The sequence below is a fragment of the Marmota monax genome, unplaced genomic scaffold (genome assembly GCF_021218885.2).
Source record: "Marmota monax isolate L192 unplaced genomic scaffold, Marmota_monax_Labrador192_F-V1.1 WCK01_AAM20220418_F8-fsc00008, whole genome shotgun sequence".
Lineage (NCBI taxonomy): Eukaryota > Metazoa > Chordata > Mammalia > Rodentia > Sciuridae > Marmota > Marmota monax.
This window is the reverse complement of record NW_026694432.1, coordinates 24,693,475-24,721,138: the sequence shown is the minus strand read 5'-3', so window position 1 is coordinate 24,721,138 and position 27,664 is coordinate 24,693,475. Positions and strand designations below refer to the sequence as shown.

The following is a 27,664-nucleotide window of genomic DNA, read 5'->3' as shown; positions in this document are numbered from 1 at the left end:
CTATGCACTCTGTGGCCACCAGCAGGTAATCTTACTTGTCTGAGCCCCAGTATATCTGTAACCTGGGCATAAACACCTCCTTCCAAGGGTGGCTTTAAGGTCATGATGAAGTGGGTATGACCCCTCCCCCCAAGAACCCCGTCCGACTCCAGTGGCCCTGCCCCTGCAGTAGCTGGCGCACAGGGTACCTGCAGCTCGGCGGCCGTCACTTTGTGGTAAATGAGCTCCTCGTCCCGACGCTTCTCCTGGGGGATGGTGATATTGGCCAGCGCCGTCTCAAAGTCCAGGATCTGCTGCATCTGGGGCCGGATGGCGTCCTCATCCCCCCCGCCCAGCAGCTTCCCCAGCTGGACCATGTAGTTCAGGTATCCGCTCAGCACCTGTGGGACCCAGCACCCCCAAACTGTCAGTGGCTGCCACCTGCCACTCAGTGGGCCAGGTGAGGCCGGCCCTGTGCACGGGGCCCGGGAAACATGCTGGAAAACAGCTCTGGGGAGGATTCTGGCGCTGTGTGTATTCACTGGTGTCCGTGGCGCTCCTGCTAAAGCCCACGGCCTCTGCACACACACAGGTCCTCCGCCATCCTCCTGTTCTGGAAATGCACCTTTTCTGAACCACCCTCTGCCACCACGTCCCTAGAGCTGAATCAAGTCCTTTCTCGGCTCCCTCTGCCCTGATCACAATATATACAGTCGGCATCGAGTTGGGTGGTCAGTTAAGTAATGTCTCCCTCTCCTACTCGACCTCGAGCCCCACGGACAGGTGAGTGAGCCTCAGGTGGGCCGGGCAGGGGAAGGGAGAGCTGTGAGCAGTTGGAGGTGATCTGGTTGTGGCTCTGGATCTCCCCACTTACTGGCTGTGTGACCTTGAACAGGTCACTTCTGTCTCTGAGACTTATTTCTCAGAGACAAAACGAATACCCATTTGACAGATAAAACAAATGATGTTCAGAGAAGCTGAGTGACTTTGGGGTGACTGGGAGGGTTAGAGGTGAGGTATATAAAAGGTCTGAGATCCTCAAATGGTGGGGGATGCTACTGCCGCCTCTCTACAATGGGGACAAATGACGCCTAACCCCTGCCCTTTGTGCCCACAGTGCCTGCATATGAACTAGCGAGCCTGGGGGCATCCCTCCCCCGACTGGGCTGCCTGCTGCCCATCAGGAAAGTGATACCCCTGTGTTCCCCCAGCTTCTAAGACCTGCCCAGGTATGCTGTGAGGGACACGGTGGGAGAACCACCGCAAAGGCCCACTCACCTTCTCGTTTTCAGTCTTGTTCAGGTAGTAATCTCTGGAGGGCAGGCCCAGGCCAGACTGGTCCACCTAAAGAGGGAGGCAGAGTGAGAGGAAGGCCCTGCTGCAGGCTTGTGTGTCTCCTGCGGCCTCTGCCTGCCCCAGGACTTCTCACACCAGGCACTGAGGACCAGCTCAGGTCCCAGCAGGAGCACAAGCTGGTAGCCGAAGTCACAGATGGGATCACTCAGTGATAGGACAGACATGTTCCTGCCCACCTGTGGGGTCAGCTGCAGGGACCTGGGCCCTTCTGAGGGCTGGACAGAGCCTCCTTCCTCTTCAAACACCCCTTGGCCTCAGCAATGCTCTCTACTTCTCTAAACCCTTCCCAAGTGGCGAGGAGCCAACACAGGTGACTTAACCCAAGTTACTTAACCTTTCTGATCCCCAGGTTCCTTGCCCAGAAGGTTAGGGAGATAACACCTAACCTTCGGAGCCGGAATGAGGATTCAAGAGGACAGTGTCAGTACAGGGTTTCCTGAGAGTGGGGCAGGCAGAGGAGGGTCAATTCCTGATGGCTACCATTGGAACCTTCTGGCCACACCTTGATGCACCTTGGGTAGCTGCTATTATAGTTCATTAGGGTGAAAAGGAAAGTGTAGCTCAGTGAGGTTGAGCCGCTTCCTAAGGTCACACAGTGAGTGAGTGGCACAGTTGGGCTGAGAACTAAGCCTTTATGACCCCTAATCTGGGGGCTCTCCTGGGTGTGCTGATCCTCAGCCTTGGGCAGGCTCTGGTGGGAGAGATGGACCAAAAGCATTCCAAGCAGCACCACAGAGCCAGAGGCTAAGGGAGGGGACAAAGAGGTGGCTACAGCTGTGCGCAGGAGTTGATATCACTCGTCACTTCTGTGGCCCACGATGGGCTGCCCACCAAGATGGCTAGTCTGCCCTCTCATAGTCTCTTGCCTGTAAAAATCTCACTGCTTGGGGCTGCCAGAAATAACCCTGGCTTAGAAACCAGAAGCCTGCCGCGGCCCAGGGCAGGTCTCCCTCCATCCCAGAAGGCCACACCCTTTCCTTCCCCGGCCCAGGCCTGCTCACCTGGATCACGTTACTGTTGGAGTTCTTAGAGTCTGCACTGACGTAGACGGAGAAGAAGGGTGAGGTTCGGTAGTGGGCAGTGACCACCTGCAGGGTGTCCTGGAAGTTGTCCTTGGCCCAGGGACTTGTGATATTCCAGCCTCCAAGCTGGGAGAAGGCAGAGCAGATAGGGAGGGGAAGGTGGTAAGGACCCTGTATGCAAATTCTGGTTCTGCAGCTGACTTGCCCTGTGACCCTGGAGCAGTCATCTGACCTCTGGGGGCGTCCAGGACAAATGAAAGGGATGGTCGTCCTTGGGGGAGTCTGACCTGTGACCTGGAGACCCACGGAGGGAGCAAAGACTCATCCTTGACAACTGAGCTGTGAATCCCAGAGACTTTGCCCCCTGTGCTGTTCATTTGTTGGACAATCAACCACACGAACGTGATTACTATTAAGACATAAATCCAATTGTGACTATGGGAAAAAAGGCTCCGTATTTTGAAAAAGGCTGATAAGCTGTGGTCTACCTTGGTCTCTCTCCAAGCTGGGACTTAAAAAAAAAATCTCTTTGGTCCTCCAGGATTGGCACACGCTGACACATGGGGCCTGTGCCAGAGAGGAGGGACTGGGAGAGTCCCCATGCCTGCAGCAATACCTTCCCCGAATTGAGATAGGATGGCAAGCCCCTGAGCAAGCAGGGGGGTGGTCAGAAAAGCCGCAGCCATCTCCATCTGTGCCAGGCAGCCTAGCCCGGAGGGAAGATTCCTCCTGGGCTCAGGAGCAAGGCGAGGCCTCCAGCCAGCAGGTCTGGCTCTGTTGCTGGCCTCAGACTCCCTGTTGGTTTCTCTGGAACAACACACACCTCTCCGCACACTCACACCCACCTCCTGAGGAAAAGGAAGTGGCAATCCAGAGGAAGAGATTCCCAGTGAATATCGTCCCCAAGGCCCACGCAGATGCACTGAGACACTTAGATGTCCTCAACAGATGCTGACACACAACCCCACACATTACAACAGACAGTCCCCCCACGCACAGACGTGCATGCACACGCAGTGTCAGACAGACAGGCTGCGTGTTCCAGCTGGGTGCGGAGGCTGGAGGTGTGGGGTGGCTGAGCACCAGTCGGCCTGAGAGCTGCAGCCAGAGGGGCTGGCAGGAGGCGCGGCAGGAGGAGGCGAGAGTGTGTCCCAGGGACTCACCTTCTCAATCAGCTCCATCAGGGGCTTGGCCCTGAGCTCCTCGATCCTGGTTTCATTCATACATGCGCGGTAGTATACTTGGGCCTTCCTCTCTGCCTCACTGGAGCTGGCTGTGGAATTTTCTAGAAGGATAAGAGATAGCATGAATAAGCCCCCATTTACCTGCTGGGGATCCCCAGGCAAGTTTCTTTTGGAGCCTTGGTGCTCCCCACTGTGAAGCCGTCAGGGAGCAGCCAGCCCCAGCGGGTATGAGTGCCCCCATCCTAGCTGGGTGCAGATCAGGAGGGCATGCCCTGTCTCTGCCCATCTGCTGATCAGGCCTGAAGACCTGTCCCTGGCATGGCAGCCCGGGGCCCACCCAGCAGGACAGTCGGCATCCCTGCCAGCCAACACGTGGCAGGAACTCCCCTGCCTGGTGCTGGGACAGAGCCATGTCTCGGCTTTCAGATCCCAGCTGACCTTCCTTGTGAGAAACACTGGGGTTGAGTGAAGCCTGAAAGGCCACATTCACTGTGAATTGACTTTCCGCTTCCTCCTCGGGGGGCCAGGCGCAGTCAACAGACCTGCAGACGACTCCAAGGGCTGTTTTCCCGGTCCCTCCCCAGCCCAGGCCAGCAGCACCTCATCCTCTTTGGTTCTCAGACGCCCACCCACCCACCCACCCAGAGACTCCCTTCCCATCCTCCCTCTTCTTAGCCCCTGGTCCAGAGCCGCCTGCTGAAGGCCACCCTCCTGTATCAGCAGAGCACAGAAGGTCCCCATCTGTACCTGGTGAGTTTGACTACTCAGGTCCCCAGGACCTACTATGTGCTGGGGCTTCTGGGCCTGCGTGTCTGTCTCAGAGCTCCACTCCATTCCACGCCAGATTCCTGGCCCCTGCGTCCATCTGTCCAGCTTGCTCCCACCCTGGGCTGGCCACTTGTCCTTGTCTCAGATTAGTTGCTCTCTGACCTTAAACCTCTTCCTTTGCTTTCTCCCAAGATCTCTCCAAACCCACCTCTTCCACAGGTACCTTTCTCGTGGGCCTCTATCGACCCACCCCTCTATCGTCCCATCCATCCATGGGACGCAGAGCAAAGGGTTGCTCTGTGCCAGGTACTGCGGGTACTCTGGGACCAGACAACAATGTCCTCAACCCCAGGAGGCTTCGGCATGGGACCCTGCTAAAACCCCACTTGCTTCCATCCTTTCTCAGTCTATTTTTTTTACCCAGAGCCTCTCCTATGATGCTCCTTCCAGAACATTCTCAGCACTCTGGGCACAAAATTAAGACCTGCTCTCTATCCCCAAAGAGCTTACGGTCTAGCGGGGACATAGATGTGCCAAGGAAGGAACACAGCACACAAAAGTGCTTTAACACTGCAGAGACTCTGGAACACAGAGAAGCACCCGCCTCTGCCTGTGGGTGGGGGGCCTCCAGAGGAGGTTCTATTGGAGCTGGGTCTCAAAGAGAAACAAAGGCGGTCTCCAGGTAGAAACAGGGCAAAGGACACTGGGTGGAGGGAGTGGACAGCGTGGGGCCAAGGAAGGAAGCAGGAAGGGCCTGCTGCTGGAAGAAAAGGAAAGTGTGTGGCATTCGCCGGGTGCCAAGGGCACGAGTCACTTCCTGGCCAGTCTTTAATCAGCTTCTCCAGTCCTCACCCCAGAAGGCTCCCCGTCCCTCCATTCTGGCATAAATAGCACCTTGGTTATCACTGGTCAGAGGGCATCAAGCCCAGTCTAGCTGAGGTCTGGGAGGTAGCCCCGGAAAGGGGATGGGCACGCGGGGGGCTGGATGAAGGCAGGTCAGAGCCAGGAGAAGGCCCTGAGCGAGAGACAGAGGTTGGGGGCTTGAACAGGGAGGGGCAAACCCTGCCCTGGAGACCAAGGGCTGCTGCTGGGCTCTGGAGACACCTGTGTGAGGCTTCCTGGGGACAAGGGAGGGAAAGGGGGCCAAGCTAGGGTTGCTGCCATACCTCCGACTCAGGAAGCAGAGCATGGGGCGGCAGAGGGGAGTCCCTCACTCCAGGGGCCTCAGCTCTGTGGCAATGCTTTTCCCTTTCCAGCAGCTAGGCTCTTGGAAGGACAAGCAGGAGAACTGTCATCATTTGCCAGGCCCAGAAGCTGCACCTCACCATCCACATCTGGCTCCAGTCATGACCCTGAATGCCAGGGCCACTGTTAGGGGAGCTGCTCTGAGCACAGCTAGAGGGCCTGGCGTCTCCCTCCTCCAGAGCCCAAGGCCACCCAGATAAGAGGCCCAGGAAGGCTCACCAGGAACAGCCTGGCTGTGCTAATCACAGCACATTCTGAGTTCCAGCTTGAGGCTGCCTGGCCCTTCCTTCCCTAGCACCTGGAGGTCAAGGACACCACCTTCGAGCATGTCCTCCCTCTCTCCTTTGTTGAGAGGCTCCCCAACCAAGCTCAAAGTTCCTCCAGCAGCCTGGGGTCCTGCTCACTGGCTTTCCCACAGCTGTGTGTTTTTGGCGTTTGGTGGCTGCCGGGCTGGGTGTGGAGATGCACGGACCCGTCCGCGGAAGCTGGCAGCCCAGTGGTGAACAGATGGCAACTAAAGTCACAAGAGTGTTTGATTCCACACAGGGGAGTATGAGGAGAAGGTGCCGGAAGCCATGAGAGGATGGTGGGAGAGGCCTGGGAAGGCGGCCAGAGGAAGCCCTGCTTGGGCAGGAGGAGGCTGACGTGGAGCGGGAGTGGGGCTGCGTGGGCCGCCTCGCCCCACATTGTGTCTTAGTCATCCCTGTGTCCCCAGAACCTGAACAGGCACAAAGTAGGCCTTCAGCAACATGTGCTCAAAGAAGGGAGTCAGTGTCCGTGTTTAACAAGGCAGGATGTCACATCAGGGGAGGAGGGTGATGGGGCTGGTGCCACGCAGGATTTGCATGGAGAGGAAATGCAGGTGTGTGCTGTGCTACTCCCCCTCCAGGGGTACCGCACCTGGGCCCCGCTTCCAGCTCTGGCTGGGGCAGAAGCCCTGGTGGAAGTTCAAGTTCCTCTTCCCACTCTGCTTCCTGGAGCCCCGGGATTCCCCCACCTCCTCTCCTTCCTCACTCAAGGGCTCCAGGGACAAGTGCTGAAGCAAGATGGCCAGGTGGAGGCCACTGCAGTAGAGCAGGTGGGCCAAGATGGGGGCCTGGGCCAGCAGAGGAGGGTGAGAGTGTCAGGAACCGTGCCAGGCTTCCTCAGCCTGGGCAAGAAGCTGCCTTTACCAGGATGTGGAGCCCGGGGAACCAGTGGCAAGTGAAGAGCGTCGGTCTGAAGTTCAGGTTCAGACACTTGGGCATCTCTACCAGACCCCCGAGTGGACCTCTGCCCTGGGCCTCAGCCACTGACTCGTGTGACCTCCAGTAAGTTACCCAACCTCTCACCTATAAATTGGGTGTGGTACTAGTAAGAGCCGCTGTGGGAACTGTTAGGATGAGATGTACACACACGGCCACACCCACACAGGGGCGGGGGGGGGGGGTCCCCAGAGAGGCTTAAGTGGCCTGAGTTCAAATTCCAGTAAGCCCAAGCCGCTGTGGGCTCTGCCCTCCCAGGCAGGCGCCTCCCCTCCCCTCCCTGGGCCTAACCTTCTCCCTGTCTCTGAAATGCGAGGATGATGCTGAATCCCCATGGGGTGTCCATGAGATCTCGGTGCAGGGCCTGGCCTGCAGTAGGCACCAGGAATGGCAATGACACATGGTATCCTTATTTTTTTTTCTCCTGCAGAACAAGGCGCCTTCTTTATCAGCTCCCCCTTTCCCCAGCAGGATGGGGCTCCGGAGGCCTGTGACTGTTGGAACTGAGTCTGTGGTTTTTATCTAAAACAAACACAGGTCCTGCCCTGATGGCGAAGTGGGGGCCCCACACGTCCCTGGCCAGGCAGTCCTGCTGCAGCCAGGGAGACCATGGAATTCCCAGCCCCCCCCCCCCCCCCCGCAGCCCGCCTGGGTCACCGCTCTGCCTGCCTGGGCTCGTGCAGGCTCCTGAGGAGTGATGTGGGAAAGGGCGTTCCAATAAAAACTCCCAGAGGAAGAAGTGGCCCGATTAAATGGGATGCTGTCTTTCCTCTCCGGGACTTTGGGGAAGTGACTGGGGAAGTTTCTGGAACTCAGGGCCCCAAGAAGGAAGTATCCAGGCAGTTGGAAACTCTGTGGTCTGGTCTCAGGTTGCCAAACAATTTCTATGCCCTTGGGACCCCAGAGTGGCCCCGTCCCTAGAATGTGCCCCACACAGAGCTAGTATTTCAGAGGCACAGCCTGTCCACAGAGGGCAGGAAGATGAAACAGCAAATGTGGGAAACATAAAAACAAAACCATGAGCGATGACACAGGGTGACCTGATTCATTGCCAGATCAGTGACGTGGACACATCTCATGCTGCTGGAATAGCGTGCATGTGTAGATTGGTGTTTGGGATAGAAGGAAGGAGGCTGCGAACTTTCCCTTATGATCCCGGTATTGCTTGAATTGTTACAAGCTTGCATTAGGTCTTTTTTTTTTTTTTTTGTTATGCAAAAAAAAAATCTATCTATCTATCTATATATACATATATATGATATTGTAGGTATTGTAGAATAAACCTGACAGTACCACGATGCACGTGTAGCTCAAGCCCTAAGAAGCCCTTGGAAGACACAATAGAGGCAGTGGGTCGAAGGGGTCTTGAAGGGCCGGGTGGGGGCACTCTAGAGGCTGGAATATCTGATCCAAGCACAGTGGGAAAGCCTCAGGCAAGGGCCAGGCTAAGGAGTGAGGGGCCTGTCTGTTGGCTTCCCAGATGATGTGAGGCCACACTTTTTTTTTTTTTTTTTTTGTACCTGGGACTGAACCCAGGGTCGCTTAACCACTGAGCCTCATCCCCAGCCCTTTTTATTTTTCATTTTGAGACAGGGTCTCACTAAGTCGCTTAGGGCCTCGATAAGGTGCTGAGGCTGGCCTCGAACTTGTGATCCTCCTGCTTTGGCTTCCCAAGTGGCTGGCATTACAGGCCTGCGCCCCTGTACCTGGTGAGGCCACACTCTTGTCTCCCCTAAGTCCACAAGGTAGTGCTTGTATGTCCCTTGGGGGAGTGGCAGAGTGCAGTGAGGCGCCTGTGTTCTGAACAGCTGAGGTCGCACCCTCCAGCCAGCAGGCTGCAAGGAGGGCACACCACAGTGGCACTGGGCCTAGTTCAGCCCACCTGCTCCAGGTCTCTGGATTTCCTGAGGGGCCTGGGGTGAATTCACCCATGAGAGAAACGCACAGCTTGCCCAAGCTCACTGGCACATGGATGATAATTGCTGTTCTCTGGACCAGTGGACGCCGTCCTTGCCAGCACTGCAAATATCCTTTTCCTCTGTCCATCTAGAAAGAAGTCTGCTCCGGGTGACCTCAGAGGAGCCTGAGCACTCTCTCGTTCCAGTGTCCACCCAGGTATTGAGGCCCCAGGTATCGAGGCCCACAGGTGAGGGGATGTTCTAGACTAATCCCCAGGAGTAACCCTGATGGGGACGGGACCCCAGGATGTGCCTTCCAAGCCTCTGGTCAGTGTGACGCGAAGGTGACACCAGTACTGAGTCAGGCCTGGGCCAGGGCTTGGCTGGCCTGCAAAGCTCGACCAAGCAGCCACTGCAGATGGGAGCCGTGAGGCCGGAGGCGCTGCTCAGCCAATCTCTTGAGCAGCGTCACTCGGGGCCTGTCTGTGGGAATCTGACTTCAGGAGAGCCAGGAGACAAAGGACAGAAGTTTTGAGACCCCATAGCTGATCCCAGCTCCACCTTTTCCTGAGAAATACATTTCTTTTGTCTTTGTGAGTCTCATCTGTAAAATGGGAATATACTGGTGCCTACTTGAATGTACCACGGGAATAAAATGAAGTAACCCAAGAGCCTCGGTGGCGCGGACGTGCCTGTACTGCCTGCTCTGGAACCAGGTCCGCGTCAGTGCTTCCCTGAGAAATAAAATAAGCAGTGATTCTTTCCCTTAGAGCATCCTTATTAACCATGTGAGCTGCAGCCACTTCACAGGTGGAGAGCTGAGGCCTGAGAGGCTGGTGGCTCTCTGCAGTCACACAGCTTGTCAGGATGAAGTCCGGTTGGAACCCACTCCACCAAGAAGGGCGCCTATGCCCTGCTGAGCCCTCGGTGGGTGCCAGGCCCTGTGCATGGCCCTCTGAACCACCACATGCCAGTCAGTGTCACAGCAGACTCACTCCCGGTGGCACTGGCTCCTCCATTTCACAGAGACTGGAGCGACAGTGGAGAGAAGCAGGTCACTTGGCAGCGGCCAAGCTCACACGCCAAGGCCACCAGACTTCGCAGCTCTCTGGTCTGCCTCCTGATACCATCAGCCCCTGGCCCTGGGTGGGGTCAAGGGTTTGATCGCCTGGTGCCGGCTGCTCTGTGCCCGGCTCAGAGCAGTTTTCCATGTACAACGGGGACTCTCAGGGACACGGTGATGTAAGGCTACGGCCCAGGCCTGGAGGCCACTCCTCATGAGCCCTGCCAACGTACAGGGAACAGGACAGGATGGATCCAATCTTGGCACAGGTCTAAGGTCCTCCCAGTAAGAATCAGCTCCAGGTTAGTGGGAGGCCAGCGCCCCTGACCACAAAGCAAAAGGACTGGTTCTGGGCCTAACTGCCCATCTTTCTTCCTCCCCCCCTCGATGCTCTCTGCCCCCCAGAGCACGAGCCCCCCTCCATTCTGGAATGAAGGTCTGTTCTTGGCAAAATTATCTCACATTTCTGAGCCTCCGTTTCCTTATCTATAAAATGGGAACGATAATCCCTAAGTCCCAGGATGCTAATGAGAATTAAAGAGGCAGTAGATATAAACAGCCTAAAATAACAGACACTCAAAAACTGCCAGTGTCCTTCCCACTCTCCTTCAGCCCTCAGTGTTCTGTGCTCCCTTCAACACAGTGACAAGGGAGCTATGTCTGTCCCTCATACCTGAGGAGAGGGCATGGGACAGGGGAAAGGGCACATGACCAGGAATCAGGCCAACTATAAGCCTATCTTGAGGACCTCTCTGAACCTCAGTTTTTTCATCTATCAAATGAGGTGAACGATACCTCCCCAGCTCCCACCCTACAGGATAAAATGGGATGACAGTTCAAAAGCATTCTGTGAACCGTACAGTCCTGTGCGGGGATTAATGTGAGGAATGAGAGTACTACCACCGCAAACAGCAACCACCACGTGCAGACTGAGGAGAGCTCTTTACACATATTTTCCCATTAAATTTTACAACTCAGAGGAGCATGGTTGCCAGTGTGTCAATGAAAAACCAGGCTCCGGACTGGCCCAGACCCCTCAGTGAGAGTCGGCACTGAACCCAGCTCCTGCAGCTGCAGCAGGGGGCCAGCCCACCTCGCTACATGTCTGGACCACCCGCTGCTTCATTATGGTCCTGCCAAGGCCCGGGCTGTGTCACTGGGCACTGGGGAAGGGACTGTCCTGAGCTGTAGCCTTGAAACCAGAGACATATTTGCCACTTGAGCTTCCAGATCTGAAACAAAAGGCGGCACCCCCTTTGGAAGACACCTTTGGTGGCCTCAGATGGCTGGGGGCCATCTCAGTCTGAGGCTTGGCCGTTTTGGCTTGCAGATTCCTTCACTCTCCATTGGCATACCACCCTGCTCCATCCCTGGGGGGCCAGCAGGAGGCTGTCACTGCACTGGGTGCTGAGGGGCATCCCACCCAGGAACTGCCCGGGTCAAGGAGAAAGGACAAGCAGGTTTTACCTGGTGGCAGCTGTGCCCCAGCACGAGGCACGGGCGAGTCAAGGACTCCTTCACCTGTGTGCATGTTCCCACCTTCACCAAGAACCCCAGCTGCCTTTGTCTCGTAAGGAGATGACTGTCCTTTTGAGAAGATTTGTCCCCTCTCAGGTAGCTTCTTCCATTTTATCTATTCGGGTGTCTTGAGTGGTTTTCAAAAAGTTAATGAGTATTTGTCAAAGCCAAGGTCTGTCCAGCATGGCTGCATGGATTGTTTTTTTCGTAATCTGGCCCTTCCCAGCATTTAGGGTCCCAGGACAGGGGACAGCAGGGGGCAGCAGGAAAAGGTCCCTACTGCCAAGGGGTTTGAGTCAGGACTGGGGTGTAGCCCGGCGCTGGAACTCCCTTTGGGTTCCATGGGGCTGATGGGAATTCAACAACATGAACCAGAAATACAGCTGCAAACAAGGGAGACAGGGATTGGAATCTGAGGATGAAACCATCAACCCCAAAGTCAAAAGTACTTTGGAGAGTCTGTGAGGCCATGGAAGACCCCTGCCTACGTGGAGAACTTAACTCTCTGATAAGCTGTTAGAACTTTCATTGGGCCGTAGCGTTAAAGTCTGATGTGGTATGTCCAGCCTTGACTCCATTTGCTCACAGCTTTCAAAACTCAGTCAATGCTAGTCAAGGACGATGCTGCATCCTAAAGCCACAAAATAAAATGACCACAGCTACCAGCTCCTGTGTGCCTGGTATATGTCACAGACGGGCTGACGCAACACAGTGTGTTCTGTAGTGCTCAAAGCCCTGCAGTTTGGGCTGAACGCAATGGTGCATGATTGTAATCTCAGCTACTTTGGAGGCTGAGGCAGGAGGATTGCAAATTTGAAGCCACCCTGGCCAATTTGGCAAGTACCCTGTTTCAAAACTTTGACAAAACACCTGCCTAACATATGCAAGGCCCTGAGTTTGATTCCCAGCACCTCAAACAAAACAACTCTACAGTTTGGATGTTATTAATGCTGTTACACAAAGAAATTGAGACTAGAGATGAATAACTCACACAGCAGGGCCCCACAGCGAGTGACAGGGCAATGCCCCTCCTCTGACCAGGCCTGGCTGGCAGGTGCAGTAGGTGGCGCCCCCTGCAGCCCATTCCTTAGTGTCCCCATTGGTGCTTACCCAGCAGGTACTTGATGATGGCTTGATTGTGTTCCCAGAGGTTGCTGAAGGTCCCCCAGCGTGAGTGGCCATCAGGCACGGGGTTGGCCTTGATCCAGCCCCCACAGGCATAGCTGAAGAAGTCCTGGCAGGGGTCCACCGTGGGGTCCATGGAGTTCAAGATGGAGCTGGTCACCGAGACGCAGGCCTCGCTCAGGCACACTGGGGGTGTTCCTGGAGGGGTAAGGGAAAAAAGTCAGTGATGGGCAGGGAGGAGGGTTGCGGAGGGCAGCGCAGGTGGCCTAGGGACCCCAGCACACGAGCTCCACCCTTGCCCTGACCGAACAGACTTGGAACTGGATGGTCACTAGACCCCGAACAAGAAAGGGTTCCGGCAGCTTCATGATCTTCTGGTTTGTGAAACAAGACTTCTGCCCGTTGCCTAAAATCCCTTCTGTGGCTTAAAAGTACCTAGAGCCCAGGTGCTTTTTTTCTAGGGATTGAATCCAGGGGCTCATCACCCCAGGGCTACATCCCCAGGCTTTTTTACTTTGAGACAGTTTTGCTAAACTGAGGGTGACTTCAAATGTCCTATCCTTTTACCTCGGCCTCCGACGTAATCTGGGATTACAGGTGGGCACCAGCACACCCAGGGGTGCTTTTCCCTTAATCAACCCTTCCCTCCACAGAGATTCTCTGACTTCTTATTATTCCCCGATGCTCAACACACCTATCCACTCATTCACGCACTCATCTACTCCACAAAATCAATACTGAGGCCCTTTGCCGAGTACAGAGTGTGTGTGAGGCGGGGAGACAGGAGGCAGTCCTTCCCTTCAGGAGCCGACCCTTCTGTTGGGGACACACATGTTACATAAGCAAAGTCAAAACACACCAGGAGAAACTGCCACTTATTTACAAAACTAAACTGAACATTGACTAGGAGCCAACTGGGTGATGCGGACATATGGTACCAGGACTCAGGGCAGGGAAAGGACTGAGAGAAGCCATTCCCTCACCAGGCAGGAGAGCTGCTTGTCCCAATTGAGGGGGGGAGGTGGCGAACAACCCTAAACCAAAAAAAATAAATAAATAAAATAAACAGAAACAACCTGAGAGGCTGGTTTGCCAAAGGCGTGAGCAAGGGCCGGACCCTGCCTCAAGGCTGTCTGATGAGCTCTCGCAAGGGACCAACCTGGCAGGTCCCCAGAGGCTCCCTGAGGCCGCAGGACGAATGAACCTGCCCGCCTCATGGCCTGCCCCCAGGAGCCACCCAGGCCACAGGGGGGACTGCTTCCTGAACAGGCTGGGCACCAGGACCACCACGCACATTCACAGTCTTTCAACCCTCGCTCCAGCATCAGATGCGGGTGGAATATCCCTGAGGAAACTGAGGCTCTGAGAGAGCGACCAGACCAAGGTCATCCAGCCGCACGGGAGAGCTGAGAGCCGAACGCTGGCCTGTCCTGGCCCAGCAGCCCCAAGGCCGGGTTTTCCTGCTGTCCGTCTCCTCTTTGGTGGCCACAGCAGGGGCTGGAGTGGCCTGACTGGCAGGATTGGTTCCTTCACCACACAGGGAGGCAGTGAGGCTGGGTAGCTTTGGAGACTGGTAGATCTGGGTTCAAATCTCAACTTTCCGCTTCTGCCTCTGCGGTCTGGCGCAGAGACCTCCTGCCGAGCCTGGTTGGGGGCGCAGCTCGGCAGTGTGCACTCTGTCACTGAAGGCCCTGGGTCAACCCCCAGCACTTCCAACGAAAACCAAAAACAAAACCTCTGAGCCTCTGTTTTTCCAGGGTCCATTTCACAGTGACGACAGGAAGACCTCACATGATCCCATCACACAGGGTACACCAGACAGGTCTGGGGTGCCGGCTAATCTTTAGAGAGGACGAAAGACTGCAGCCTTCAGCTCACTCAGAAACAATACCAGCAGGGCTGAGGGTCTTGAGCAGGTCCCCCGGGGGCTTATCCCCCTCAGCTGACAAACACCAAGTCCTTCAGGTGGATGAAGGGCTCAGAGGAGTCACACAACAGCAAGAAAATCAGGGTGACTTAATTTTGAGTTTAGGCAGTAATTAAAAATTACTGAGCTACTGTGCGTGAACCCAGAGCATCTCTTCTACGGCAGGACTGAAGCTGCCATTTTCAATATTTCCAGATGAGCTTGTCATGAGTTTCAGAGTTGCATGTCCCCGTCCCCAGCCACAGCGACGACAGGACTCTTTATGGGGGAAGGCGGAAGAGAACTTGTGTGTGGCCTGACAAGGCCTATTCACTATTATGATAAAACTTCATATTTGGGAAATAAAAAGAATACCTATTGTTGTTACACCCAAACCACAGGAAGTAAAGCTTGGCACGATCCTGGCTGGTGGAAAGACCCAGAAGGCAGAGTGCTGAGGGGCTCAGGGTTGAAGACAAAAGCAGAAACCAGCACCTAGAGTCAGTCCTGCAGGTGGCATCTTCAGCAGGCGCCTCCTCTGCAGACACTGCCCTGGGTTCCTGGCTGGGCCCGGGTAGTGACTGTTGGGTTATCTAACTATTCTAGGGTTTGACGATCTTTAAACAAATAGTCTTGGCCAAGCAGGTCTTAATGTATATTTGGTTAGTTAATTAATGGTTTCCCGCCCTGCTCATCCAAGGCTTCCGTTCCTTAGGGAAACCTTTCCAGACCCTCTTCCCCTCTGGGTCCCTCGCTGCCTGGGTGTTTGCCATCTCAGCGTGGGCTGCACTGGGTCACGACCGTATCTCCCTATCCACCTCCTGCACTAGAATATGAGCTTCAGGGTGGGTCAGATATCTCCCTTGTTCCTCTATGTCCTCTTCTTGTCACTGTGCTTGGCATCAGGCAGCTCTTCAATACACGTCTGTGGAATGAACAAGTGATTGAATGAAAGTGCCTTGCCCAGCGCCTGTCACCACCTGCAGCAGGGCTCATATTTCTTCCCTTTAGGATGTGTGGTCAGCTGAGAAGCAGGAACCAGACCCACGTCGAAAGCATTCATCTGGATAGTGCCATCAAAGATGCTTTGAAATATTTCCTGGGAGAACATAATTGTTTGTTTGGCGGCTGCTGTCTGCAAAGCACCTGAGAGTTTCCGGGAGGGAGGGCCTAGCAGGAGGGTGGACGGGAATGCACTTCACTGGCCAGACATACTCACTGGCGGGTCTTGTAGAATCACCAGAGGATCTGCCTTGACTGGCCTGATGTTTGCGCATCTGTGACCAATGTCAGCACCTACTGCTGGGTAACGAGGTTACTGTCAACATCCGAGGTGGCCACTGCTTTCTCAGGTGGCCCAGGGTCACTGATCCTCTGCCCGGCTCATTCCTCTCCCGGGTCCAGGCCAGGGAAAATCTGCCTGAGGCCCTGAGAGCCAGGAACACGAGGCAGAAGCAGGATTCTTCCGTGTGGGCCCCACTTGGCGGAAGTGTTTTGGGTTTGATTGCTAGGAGCTGACCCTGGGGGTTCCCTTTTGGTTCCCGGTGAAGAAACTTCCTGGCAGGAATTCCTAGGGATGGTCGCAGGCAACACTGGCTGCTGAATCTGCCCCACTCCCCGGGTCCTGGGCCACGAGCTGAGCAACGGGGCTGGCCAGGCTCCACACTGACTGGCCAGCTGTTCTGGACTGACTTCGATGAGGACAAGGTAAGGTGGCAGCTTCAGGGTGAGGAAGATCTTGTGCCCTGTTGACAGAGAGGTGCATGCACACACTCGCAACTCACACCTGCACAGTCAGGTACACACACTCGGCAGAGAAAGGCTTAATCCTCCTACTCTGTGGTTCACTCCAACTTCCAGTTCCTAGGCCAACATGATGAAGATCTGGGCCTACTTTTTCTTCTAGTAGGTGCAGGATCTCTAAGAAAATTTCGTCTATTCGATTTACTGTTTGCACAGTTAAGATATGCAGGCACAATGCCAGGCACATATGGTTAAAAGTCTGGAGATTAGTAATTAATGAATCAAATAGGCATTAAGCACCTGCTGGGCCAGGCACATTTGGTAAAAAGCCCATAAACCATTAAATAGTTAAATAATCAAGTGATTATTTCTTAAGTATTACACAGGTCCTTAGCTCAGTGCCTGTAAACAGAGTAAGCACCCGTCACGTTTGTGGAATGAATGAATGATATGGGTCCCATACAAGAGGGATGCAGGGGTGACTCAGATGAAGTCTCTGCCCTCTCCTCAGGCCCCCAAGGGCCCTCCCCACCCCAGCCCAACATGGCTACCCTCACAGGTCAGCAACTTCACAGTGGCAAAGGCTCAATACAGCCATGAACTCTCTGATGGGGTGAGTGACCAAGTTGGTGGATGGAACCCCTGGGGCTGCTCACCAGGTGGACCAGCAGAAAGCAGGATGTGGGGGTACAGGAGAGTGGGCCCCTGGCCTTGGTTGTAACCTGAATCTACCCTGTTGGGTTGTGTAAGGGCTGAGCAATGAGGCACTGACTGGATCTACGCAGCTGGACATGAGATCCAGCCTCAGACCCCTGACCGTAGGACCTGAGAGGCCCCATGGCATCACCATGTGGGATGGAACAGACACACCACTTACAGAGAGGTGCGAAGGCCTTGGGTCACAGAGCTGAGCTCCTTTGGGGGTCCTGGTATGCTCCGGAGTGCCTCCTGATTACAAAGCGGGTGGGCAGGGCCTGGGCCCCAGAGCCCTCAGGAGCCGGCAGCCTGTGCAAACTCCTCCACTCAACCTGCCACTCGACCCCCACTGGCTGTGTAAGCTTGGACAAGTTACTTGGTCTATGCCCATTTCCTCATATGGAAAAGGACCCAAAGCAACCACGCCTTGCAGGGGTGCTCTGAGGAGGACAGGAGGCGACAGCCTTAAATGACGGGCGTTTGGCCCGCGGGAGGTGTACAGTAAACAGAAGCCTTTGTTGCTAGTCTGTTGGGGCTGAGGACAGCAGGCAGTGGCAGCCTGTCTAACCGTCCCACGTCCTAACAACAGCAGTGCCCAGAACCGAGCTGAGGAAGTCCTCTCAGGCGCCAGGTACGTCCTCAGAGCCATCTCCAAATTGGGCACTGCTTACCCATTTAAAGTGGAGGAGACGAAGGCTCTGGGAAGTGACGTGGCTTTTCCAGGTCACAGGTGAGAACTTGCCGGTCCTTCTGGTTCCAAGACTTTCATACCATCCATGCGGCCCACCTCCCTGGGCTCGCTCTATCCTCAGCTCCCTGAGCCCAGCAGGCCCAGCCCCCTGCCCAGCCTTGGAAGCCAGTCCAGCTTGAGCAGGAAGCTGCCCTCGCACAGCTGGACAGGGCGGGGGCAGGAGGGCGTCGAGCCCACCACGAGACACAGAGGCACCTACTTGTCTGGATCTGGATGCCCAGAGCTGCCAGGCAGGCCACCAGTCCTGCCACCAGAAGCACCACCAGCACCACCAGCCGCTTCTCCACCTGGGTCCGCGCTGCCCAGCACCTGTGGCCGCTCCGGGGGCTGCGGAAGTTCACCTGCAGGGGAGGAGGCAGGAGGGGGGGGAGGACAGGTGCCCAGGGTGCCCCCTGCCCAGGAGGAAGGGGCTCCACGGCAGGCCCGGGCCCTGGGGAGGCATCAGGGCTGCCCTCCTAACTCAGGGGTGGTCCAGTTCCCACAGAGTCAGCCCTAATCCAGGAAAGGAGCCGCCACCCTGCTCAGTAGCTTGGAGCTGCTTCCACCCGTCAGTGCCGGCAGCTCAAGCCAGCCAGGCTTGTGTGTTCCGTCCGTGTCACCCGATAGGAGTAGATGAAAAAAACCTACAGTGTTTCCCTGTGGCTCCAGGAGGGAGTTCAAGAAAGAACAGGATGTTTGGACTTGCGGGCGTCCAGCTGGGCTCTCCTCAGAGCCCCCACGTCCACAGAGCTGGGGACAAGGCTGACCACGGCTCAGGCTTCCCAGAGCAGGGACGCCCTTAGCTCAGAGAGCCCTCCCAGCCCCACTAGAGCAACCTGATGAGTCCTCTTTTTACATTTGAGGGAGCGGAGGGGGAGCAGGTGCGACCCCACCTCCCAGCACACAGCTCAAGGGGCGGAGTCTGCAGACCCCAGAGCCCACGAGAGGGAGGGCCAGAGAGGGGGGGTCTCGGGAGATGCTGCGGAAAACACAAGGAGAAACAGCTCCGGGCAGGCAGGTCCTCAAAGGGAGGGAAAATGCCCGCCCCCGGCTCAACAGGAAAGGAGGCACAATGGGGGGAAGCAAGAGGGTGTGGCGGGCCCTCCAGCTCCAGGGACAGAGCAGACAACAGCTCTCAGCCCAGGCCACGCACACCCAAAGCCTGCCCTGGGTTCCCCACTGTTCTTAGAGGTACTTCCTGCAAAAGCCAGGGCCACAGGACAGGAAGGGTCTCCTGAGGGTGGGGGTTGGCGCAGTGTCATGACCTCCCGGTACAAACAGCTGGGCACCAACTCAGGCCACACTAGAAACGCTGACGGGAAGGTGGACTGTTTTGCTTTTCACTGCTCTTGCACGGCAAGCAGGCAGACCAAGAAAAGTTTGGGGTGGGCAGGGTTTCAGTCTGGGAAGGCTTCCTGGAGGAGGTGATATCTGGGCTGGGTCTTGAAGAGTAAGTAGGAGTTGGTGAGGGGTGCGAGGCCTGGATCCCACAGGGCGCTATAAGCTAAAGAAGGCGGACTGCCTCCTGGGGCCTGGAGAGACAGCATTAGATTTGCCCTTTGGGAAGGGCTGGGAGAAAGGAGTGAGGCCTGCCAAGGAGGGGAAGGCAGATAGGGAGACATTAAGGAGGCCAAGGCAGCCTGCCAGGGGGTTTAAGGAGACCCAGACTCCAAGCAGCACAAGGAGGGGCTCTCTAGAGCCAGGAGAGGGCCCTGAGGATGTCCCACGCCACCACTTAGGGATCTGACATGGGCCCCTGAGGGAAGGGCACTGTGGCCATCCTCGGGGACTCTCCTGGCAGGAGAGGACTGGGAACTGCTGCACCAGAGAAAGGGGAACACGAGAACTTTCTGTGGAAGAAAAATTGTGTCCTAAAACTGAGAAAGGAACTTGAGAATCGGTGACACTTTCATGGACATCCGGGAGGCTCCGACACCGGTGGTGGGTCAGCAGAGGGAGTGAGCCGCTGCCTGCTGGGACCCCGTAAAATGCTTTTTTAAAACGGGGAGACCCAGGCTGGGTGCGGTGGCGCAGCCTTTAATCCCAGCTATGGGGGAGGCTGAGGCAGGAGGATCGCAAGTTCAAGGCCAGTCTCAGCAATTTAGTGAGATCCTGTCTCACAATAAAAACAAAATGGGCCGGGGATGTGGCTCGGTGGTGGAGCACTTGCCCAGCGTGTGTAAGGCCCTCGGTTCTATCCCCAGCACTGCAGAAAAAAAAATGGGGTGGGGCGAGCAAAGATTTCTGACCATGTTACTTCGATTAGTTAAACTTTATATTAAGCTGGGCATGGTGGCAACACCTTTAATCCCAGCAAATGGGAGGTTGAGGCAGGAGGACAGCAAGTTCAAGGCCAGCCTAGGCAACTTAGCAAGACCCTGTTTCAAAATAAAATAAAAAAAGACTGGAAGGTAGCTCAGTGGTAATGCAAGCCTGGTTTTGATACCCAGTACCCCCCCCCCAAAAAAAAAAAGCCTTGTATTAAGGTGAAAGCCATCGGTGCTCAGACACACACACACACACACACACACACACACGGCACTCAAAAGTTCATAAGGTGCTTTTTTAGGCATCGGTGACCTCATCCCATTTACCTGGGCACTGATAATCAGAGGGGCCCATGGGTTTGAGGCAGGCACTGCCTCCCCTGGAGACACGGTCACTGTGCCCTCTGCCTGGCCATGGTTTTTCCCCTGGACTTGTCGCGGCCTTCCTCCTCCTCCTCGTGGCCTCTCCTGCCCCAGCCGTTGTGGCTCAGCTCACAGGGTGCAGAGGCTCCCCTCAGCTGCAGCCAGCGTTAGGAGGCTGGAGGGCACACCACGAGGCTTGGGGAGACACAGGACACCCTCGCCATGTTGGGAGACTCAAAAATGCTGAGGTGAGGGGACACGGAGGCCAGCCAGAGCAGAGGTACTGAGGAGGGGGAAGAGGGGGGGACAAACTAGAAGGCAGAAGAGGGAGGAGTGGGGAGCACGGGGAGGAAGAGGCACTGATGGCAGCTGGGAAATGCTTGCGTGCCTGGCGTCCTGAGCCTTCTGATTTGTCACAGACGGTATGATTCTGGTTTTGTCCCTAAGAGTAGGTACTAGCGTTAGCTCCAGAAGAAGCACAGAAGGGGGGCGGAGGAGAAGAATAAGGAGAGAGGACAATGAGGCGCCCCATCTCTCCAGGACTGGCACCCCGTCCCAAGGCGACCGTGCCATGTGCCAGAGGAGCCGAGTCAAGCTGGGAGTCCTTGTTCGATGTCAAGCAAAGTGCTGAATCTAAACAGATGGTGTCTGCTGGAAATTAAATTAGAATTAGGCCAGAATTGAATTAAAAACTCATAGTTCCAGGCAAGAACCACAAACAGAATCTGAAAAGAGATTCTTAACCCGTGGCATGTTTTTGGCTCGACTTGGGCTGCCGGGCCAAGGCCTCCTGGTTTCTGCTCAGGCCTCACCTCGAAGGGCAGAGCGGATCCAGAGGCAGCTCCCCGGGGCAGGGAAAGTCACCTGGCAGCACTGGCCAATTCTGGGTGCAACGGACAGGGCAGAGGCTGGGCCAGGTACCACTCTGCTCCCTCCGGCCACCTGCTCAGCCAAGTCCCTTTTCTCTGAGCCCCCACTGCACCTGCCTTGCCCCCTGCATAGGACCCTGGGGACCATCCCAGGAGATGATGTCACAGCAAGGGGAGAGGTGAGCAATTTCTCGCTTTCCTTTTAAAGAAACAAGGGCCTGTCAATCATGGGAGACTGGGCTGTGGCCAGTTAGAGGGCAGAGGATTAGTGGCAAGCAGCCCAATCCATCTTGGGGAACATCACTGGGAAGTGGCCCTTGGCCAAAGTCCAGAGCCAAAGGCTGGAAGATGGAGCTGCGAGCCGGGTGGGCGCTCCCCGCTGGCCGGCCTTATTTCCTAGCATCATCCTGTGAGGCTCAGAGAGAACGAAAGCAGTAGGGAAAGGAGCGTCTCCCCGCAGAGAGCAGCGGAGGAGACCAAGGAGGAAGCACTGGATCCAGAAAAGCCTGGGGGTGGGGGGGTGGGGAGAACTGAGCTGCTGGGCCCAGGAGTTCCCAGGGTTTCCACAGCCAAAAAAACAAAGCCCTAATCGGGGATAAAGATTCGGTTACAGAACCAAGTGCGCGGCTCACCTAGCCTTTCAGCAAGAACGAGTTCTGCAGGTGAGGACAGGGACGCCTGGGGCCCAGGAGCCTCGCCAGTAGCAGCAGGGGCGGGGAGCCTGGCTCTCAGAGTCGGGGAGCCAGGTTCTTCCCAGCCAGAGCCAGGTCCCCCAGTGACCAGGCCGCATGGAGCGGCAGACAGGAAGCCATTTTCAAAGGTCTGGTGGGGAGCCCACCCCCTGCCTCCAGAAGCCCAGCTGCTCCGAGGGCTGGCAGGGGAGCAGGCTGCCCTGGAGTCAGCCTTTCAGAACAGACAGACCGTGACCTAGCGGGGGGGCCCTGCCTCCACAAGGGTGTCAGTTTGGGGAAGTTTCTTTCATTACAGTTTCCATGAGGTGGACTTCCTGCTGAGGCCACTGGGGTCAGCCCAGAGCAAACCTATGGTGCCTTGTCCCCCGCCATCTGCCTGAGCCCTCCCTACCATCCGGTCCCCAAGCCTGATCTTTGAGTAATAGCTTAAAATTTTCCCATCATAGGGGAGGGGACACCTTACAGGTCCGATATTTAGAGAAACACTTCCCAGCTGTCTTTGATTTCCAGAATGAATACCCAGATCTCTGCGGCACAGGGAAGAAAGAAGTCAGAGGCCGGCCGAGCCTCCATCACATGCGCCTGGGCAGCCTCTGGGCCTCATCAGTGTCCCCTCTCTTAAGTGAGGAAGCTGGGATGAAGCCCCACATGGGACTGTCTCAGATTCTAGAACCTTCAGGCCAAGAGTCTAATCTTGTAACTGGTAGAGAGTTGAAAGGCCCCCTGCTAAGCAGAGAAGGCTTTTTTAAGTCCTGAATGGGTCTGCCTCCAGAATCACCCTCCAAACAACTGCCCTGTGAACTTAAATATCTCAGTATTCCTAAAAAATAAAACTAAAAGATTTTGAGAAATCACTGGATGAGTGTCACAGGTTGTGGCTGGAGGCTTCCCAGGTTGGCTGCAGGGGCAACCAAGGCTACTTCCCTTCAAGCCCCTGAAGTGTACAAGTGTGGGGCGACCAGGCTCCGGCTTTAGCAGGCCAAGGCCCAAGCAGGGAAAGCTGGTACATAAGGGCTGAGATGTTACAAATGGTGACTTTCTCGGAGAATTCTGCTAGCAGCCAGGTCTGTGCTCTGAGCACTGAGACCACTTTCACCTCTGTGGCCTCATTTGAATATTTGTAGCAGCTCCCAGAGGTGAGTTGCAACATTATTAACCCATTTTATAAAGCTGTGTGAGTGAGCTGCTTTAAGGTCTAAGGCCACGAGGGACAGAGCGAGGGCTCCAGGTTAGGACGAGGTGCCTTAGAGGCTGAGATGTAGCTCAGCGAGAAAGCGCTTGCCTCGTGTGCACAAATCCCTGGCTTTGATCCCTAGCACCAAGAAAGAAAAGGCCAAAAAAAAAAAAAAAAAAAATTAAATAAATAAATAAAAATAGGCTTAGCCCTCAAACAACTCATTTGAGTGGATTGTAAGTAATTCGCCTAAAATAAGATAATAAGATAAAGGAAAACTGCTTTCAAATAAGGTATAGGTAGAACTTTCCTCCAGCTAAATTCAGCACTTTGTTAACACATCCAGTAATAAAAGTGGCAAGTGTAGCTGAGAGATGAAAATTTATATTTTCATTTATTAGCTATTGGTGTTGATCACTTTGGAATTAGAGCTAATTGCTTCTTCTTCTTCTTCTTCTTTTTTTTTTTTTTTTGTACTGAGGATTTAACTCAGGAGCTACACCAGCAGCCCTTTTTATTTTTTATTTTGAGACAGGGTCTCGTTAAGTTGCTAAGGCTGGCCTTGATCTTGCCATCCTCCTGCCTCAGCTTCCTAAGCAGCTAGGATGATAGATGTACACCACCATGGCTGTCAAATAGCTTATTTTTATAGTTGCCAATTAAAAGAGGAAGATTTGGGGGTTCACAGTCCATCTTTAAAAGGCTAACATGGAGGGAGCAGTTATGTTTCAAGCATCCAGACCATGGAATAACCTGAAAGGCTAAAGACGGTCACCTGTAGTGTGATGACAATTTTCCTAATTGTTCATCTATACTAGATTGAATAAATAATATGCACAAAAGCTACAGATTTTTTTAAAAAATATTTTCGTTGTAGATGGACACAATATCTTTATTTTACTTATTTATTTTTATGTGGTGCTGGGGATCAAACCCAGGGCCTCACATGTGCTAGGCAATCGCTCCACCACTGAGCCACAAACCTCAGCCCTCTATAGATTTTTAGTGGTGGCATGTTTTGGAAGATTTTAACATGGAAAATGATTATGAAATGGCACTGAATGCAAAATTCAGGACACATAAAGAGTGAGCTCAATTATCTTTAAACACACACACACACACACACACATACATACAAAAGGGACCAAGGAAGTAGCTAATGGAAGAGCACATATCCAGCATCATGCACAAAGTCCTAGGTTCAATCTCTAGCACCAAACACACACATGTATGCATAGAAAAAACTAGAACCCATTATCTCTGAGCAGTGGGATCTCTGTTTCTTTTTAAATCCTTTTTTATATTTCTCTCTCTCTTTTAACCACAAATGAGCATGTAAAGATTTTATAGGAAAAAGACCTTCAAAGGATTAAAAGCATTGAATTGAATTAATAATAATAATAAAGTGTGCCTTGAGCTGTGCATTTGGTGCACAATGACTTGGGAGGCTGAGGCAGAAGGATAGAAAATTCAAGGCTAGCCTCAGCAAATTAACAAGACCCTGTCTTAAAAAAATAAAGGGGGAGGCAGGGGTGTTGCTCAGTGGTCGAGTGCCCTTGAGTTCAATCCCTAATACTGCAAAAAAAAAAAAAAAGAACAGCAGAAACCCAACTCTGCCTTGTAAGTTGAGGTAGACAGGTCTTAACTCAGAAACGCAGGCACTGGAGAATTCACAAAATTTTGCCCTGGGCACCAAGCAAGCCAAGTGAGGTACCCACAGAAATGTCCCAGCCTGGGCTAACCCTTTTGCCTTTCCTTGCATGGCAAGTGGAAAATATACCCAGCTGGGCAGTGTGACATGGGGATACCAACTGACCTCCAATTCACATGACAGCGATATGGCCACAGGATGTCCCCAACTTGTCCCTAGGGCTCAGTTTTGACATCTGTCTGTACCATGGCCATGCTGGCCCTTACTTCATAGGTCATAAAAACAACAGTGCTCCTAGCAGACGCTGGAGTGTGCATTCCAAGCACTTTCTCTGATCCCATCTCACAGATGAGGGAATGAGGACTGATGGAGATGCGGCACCTCACCCACGCCCACCAGTGGGTCCCTGGATTCAGAGTGGGCTCCCTGCACTCTGCCAGGGGGTGCACCTGGATGAATGTACTGCTGATCTGAAAAAGGCTGTAAACCCAAGTGGGCTGCTGTCGGAATAACGGCACAGCATGTGATTTTGTTGTGAATTCTGATACTTTTGTGCTGATATATTTAGAACCTTCTGGGGAAGATGAGATGGAAAAAAAAGATTGCTGATTAGATTCTGTTTTGATTTGTGAAGGGAAAAATGCCTGCTACAGAAAAATAACTTCCGGCTGGATTTAGCCTCTGAAGGGTTCACAGGGAAGCAGATTTAGGCAGATTGGGTTGTCTCTCCCAGACTTCTAGGTCTGTGACCAAGCTAAGTTGGGTTATTCTCCTCTCAGGGCCTCAGTTTCCCTATCTGTGAGTTGGGAGAAGTCACTCTGCAGCTCCTAGTGGTGGTCCTGAAGGTTAAGTGGGACCACATAGGTAGGAGTACTGAATCTTAGTGTGTATAGCACTTGGAATATGAGTTTGGATATCCCTGGGCCTACCTAACTAGTCTGGAGGACTTGGGGTATCGCTCAGGAGTACGGCACTTGGCTAGCATGCACCCAGGACCCTGGTTCAATCCCCAGCACTAAAAAATCAAAACAGAATTGACTGGAGAAGGAACTCAATCAATGCTACTCCCCTTTACTGCTGTCTGAATTCCAGCTTCTCAGGGGTGTGTCTGTCCAGAGCTGCGCTGTCCCCACTCTTCCTAAGTTCACCCTTGGGAGGAGTTCTGACTGGATTTCAGTTCCCCAAGCAGCCCCAAGACTCTCCTAGACACCTCTCTTGGTCTAACTGCCAGAAGTCCTCCTGGGCTGAGGGGGTCACAGTCCTCCTCTCTCAGATCACAGGGCCACCCTGGGTGTTCTCTTCATTTCCAATTCGTTCCCACCCCTACCTGCCCAGGTGCAAACCCCACCAGGGCTGACCCCCTGGCAAGAACTGTCCCCGGGGCAGGTGTGCAGGGCAAGGACAGCAAAAGGTGGCCTGGCTCACCGCTCTGCTGCCAGGCAGGAGCTGGCCAGTCCGGGTGTCAGATTCCCCAGGGCAGACCCTGGAGGGAGGAATCCAGCTGCCCCAGTAGGTTGAAAAGGGGCAGGGAGAGGGGGACAGAAAACCATATCCTCCCCCTCCCTTCCCCAGGAAATTCAGGTACTGGGGCAGGGAGGGGCAGGAAGAAAGGGTAATGTCCCCAGATAGGGTGGGCTGCCCAGGGCCAGGCGTGGAATGTAGGGACTTTCATGTTAAAGCTGGAGCAGTTTTAGATCCCGCCAGCAGTGGGTTGTGGGACCCGGGACAAGTCCCACCAAACACGGGGACTGCCTCTTCTGTGACTTGGTAACTGGGACGACTCGGGTCGAGGGGGTGCTCGACTCTGCCACCTGGGCGTGACCGGGAGCAGGTGTCCGGGGGATGGGGGGGGGCAAGCCGGCCAGGCCCGGGGAGCGGCCGGCCTCAGCGGCCCTGCGGCCAGCAGGGGACCCTCCGCGCGGGGAGCGGCCGGGGTCCTGCGGGACGGGACGGGGCGGGGCGGCGCCACGCCAGCGCGCATGCCCGGGCCTGGCCGGCTCCTACCTGCAGGCCGTTGGGGTACGCGTCGCCCTCGGAGAGCGAGTCCACCAGGTCCTCCTCGTCCAGCGTGGCCCGCTTGTAGGTCGACATCTGCAAGGCCAAATGCAGCACGGACTCCCTCAGCGCCTCCATGGCTCGCGCCCGAATGGGGAAGCGCCCGCGCCCCGCCCCGGCCGGGACACCCGAGCCCTCGGCCGCCCGCCCTCCCGCGCTCACCCCCAGCGCCGACAGCACGGCGGCCACCGGGCGCGGCGGCCACACGCTCCGCATGCTGCGCCCCGAGGTGCCCGTCCCGCCGCCTCCGCCGCGGGATGGGGGGAGGGCCCGCCGGCGACGCGCCACCTTCGCGGGCGGGGCCTGAGCGGCGCGGCTCGGGTTCCCTCGCTGGTCTCCGAGCGGAACCCGGCAGGCCCGGAGCCCCGGAGGAGATGGGGACCCCGGCCTCCCCCGCGGGGAGGACCCCGACTCAAGACCCTAGCAGGCAGGAAGGGCCTCTCAAGAGTTCCCTCCTCAGTAATGAGGTCCCCAGTGCCAGTCGGTATCAGGCCTGGCAGTAAAGAAAGAGGTTCTCCCCACTCTCAGCTTAGGTGGGTCCAGGGGGTGTCCCCATCAAGCTAGAAAGGCTATGTAGGGGGCTGGGCGAGGAGGGGAGGGGAGGGGAGATAAAAATGGCAGGTGTCTCCCGTCTGAGCTCTGATTGCCTCTTTCCTCTATCTCAAAAGGGTTGTTCCCCACCCCCCTTCTTTTTCTGTTTCTGGTACCCAGGGGCACTTTACCTTTGAGTCACATCCGCAGCCCTTTTTGTTTCATTTTGAGAAGGAGTCTCACTAAGTTGCTTAGGCCCTGCTAAATTGCTGAGGTTGGCTCTAACTTGAGATCCTCCTGCCTCAGCCTCCCCAGTCGCTGAGATTACAGGCTTGCGCCGTCACACCTGGCTAGCTCAGGGATTTTAAAGCTGGATGAATGAATTTCAGAGAATTCCAGGGAAATTTCTTGACATAGAATGAAAAAAGCCATATGCATTTGATTGGCTAAAGGTAATCCGGTGCCTGCCACACTCTTCCTCAAAGGTTGTGTCCCTTCCTGGGTACATGAAGAATTGTAGCTTTGAGAGTGCTGGAGATGTAGCTCAGGAATGGACCATTCTCCTAAGCGTGCAGAGGCCCGAGT

The 27,664-nt window shown here is 55.0% G+C and overlaps 1 protein-coding gene across 5 annotated transcripts in view; it reads right to left on the bottom strand.

The window, feature by feature from the left end:
* The window catches only part of Ece1 (endothelin converting enzyme 1), a 96,003-nt gene that overhangs the window by 25,010 nt on the left and 43,329 nt on the right, over positions 1 to 27,664 (bottom strand). For 3 of the 5 annotated variants that reach the window (XM_046418846.2, XM_046418847.2, XM_058571075.1), the window contains exons 2-8: positions 26,498 to 26,584; positions 17,698 to 17,839; positions 12,388 to 12,600; positions 3,521 to 3,642; positions 2,337 to 2,483; positions 1,258 to 1,323; positions 189 to 380 (exon numbers count right to left, since the gene is read on the bottom strand). In XM_046418846.2, coding sequence (XP_046274802.1) covers positions 189 to 380; positions 1,258 to 1,323; positions 2,337 to 2,483; positions 3,521 to 3,642; positions 12,388 to 12,600; positions 17,698 to 17,839; positions 26,498 to 26,584 — 969 coding nt within the window. Of the gene's footprint in view, positions 1 to 188; positions 381 to 1,257; positions 1,324 to 2,336; positions 2,484 to 3,520; positions 3,643 to 12,387; positions 12,601 to 17,697; positions 17,840 to 26,497; positions 26,585 to 26,710; positions 26,827 to 27,664 lie in introns of those variants that run through there. The other 2 variants (XM_046418848.2, XM_046418845.2) reach the window with 2 other exon arrangements.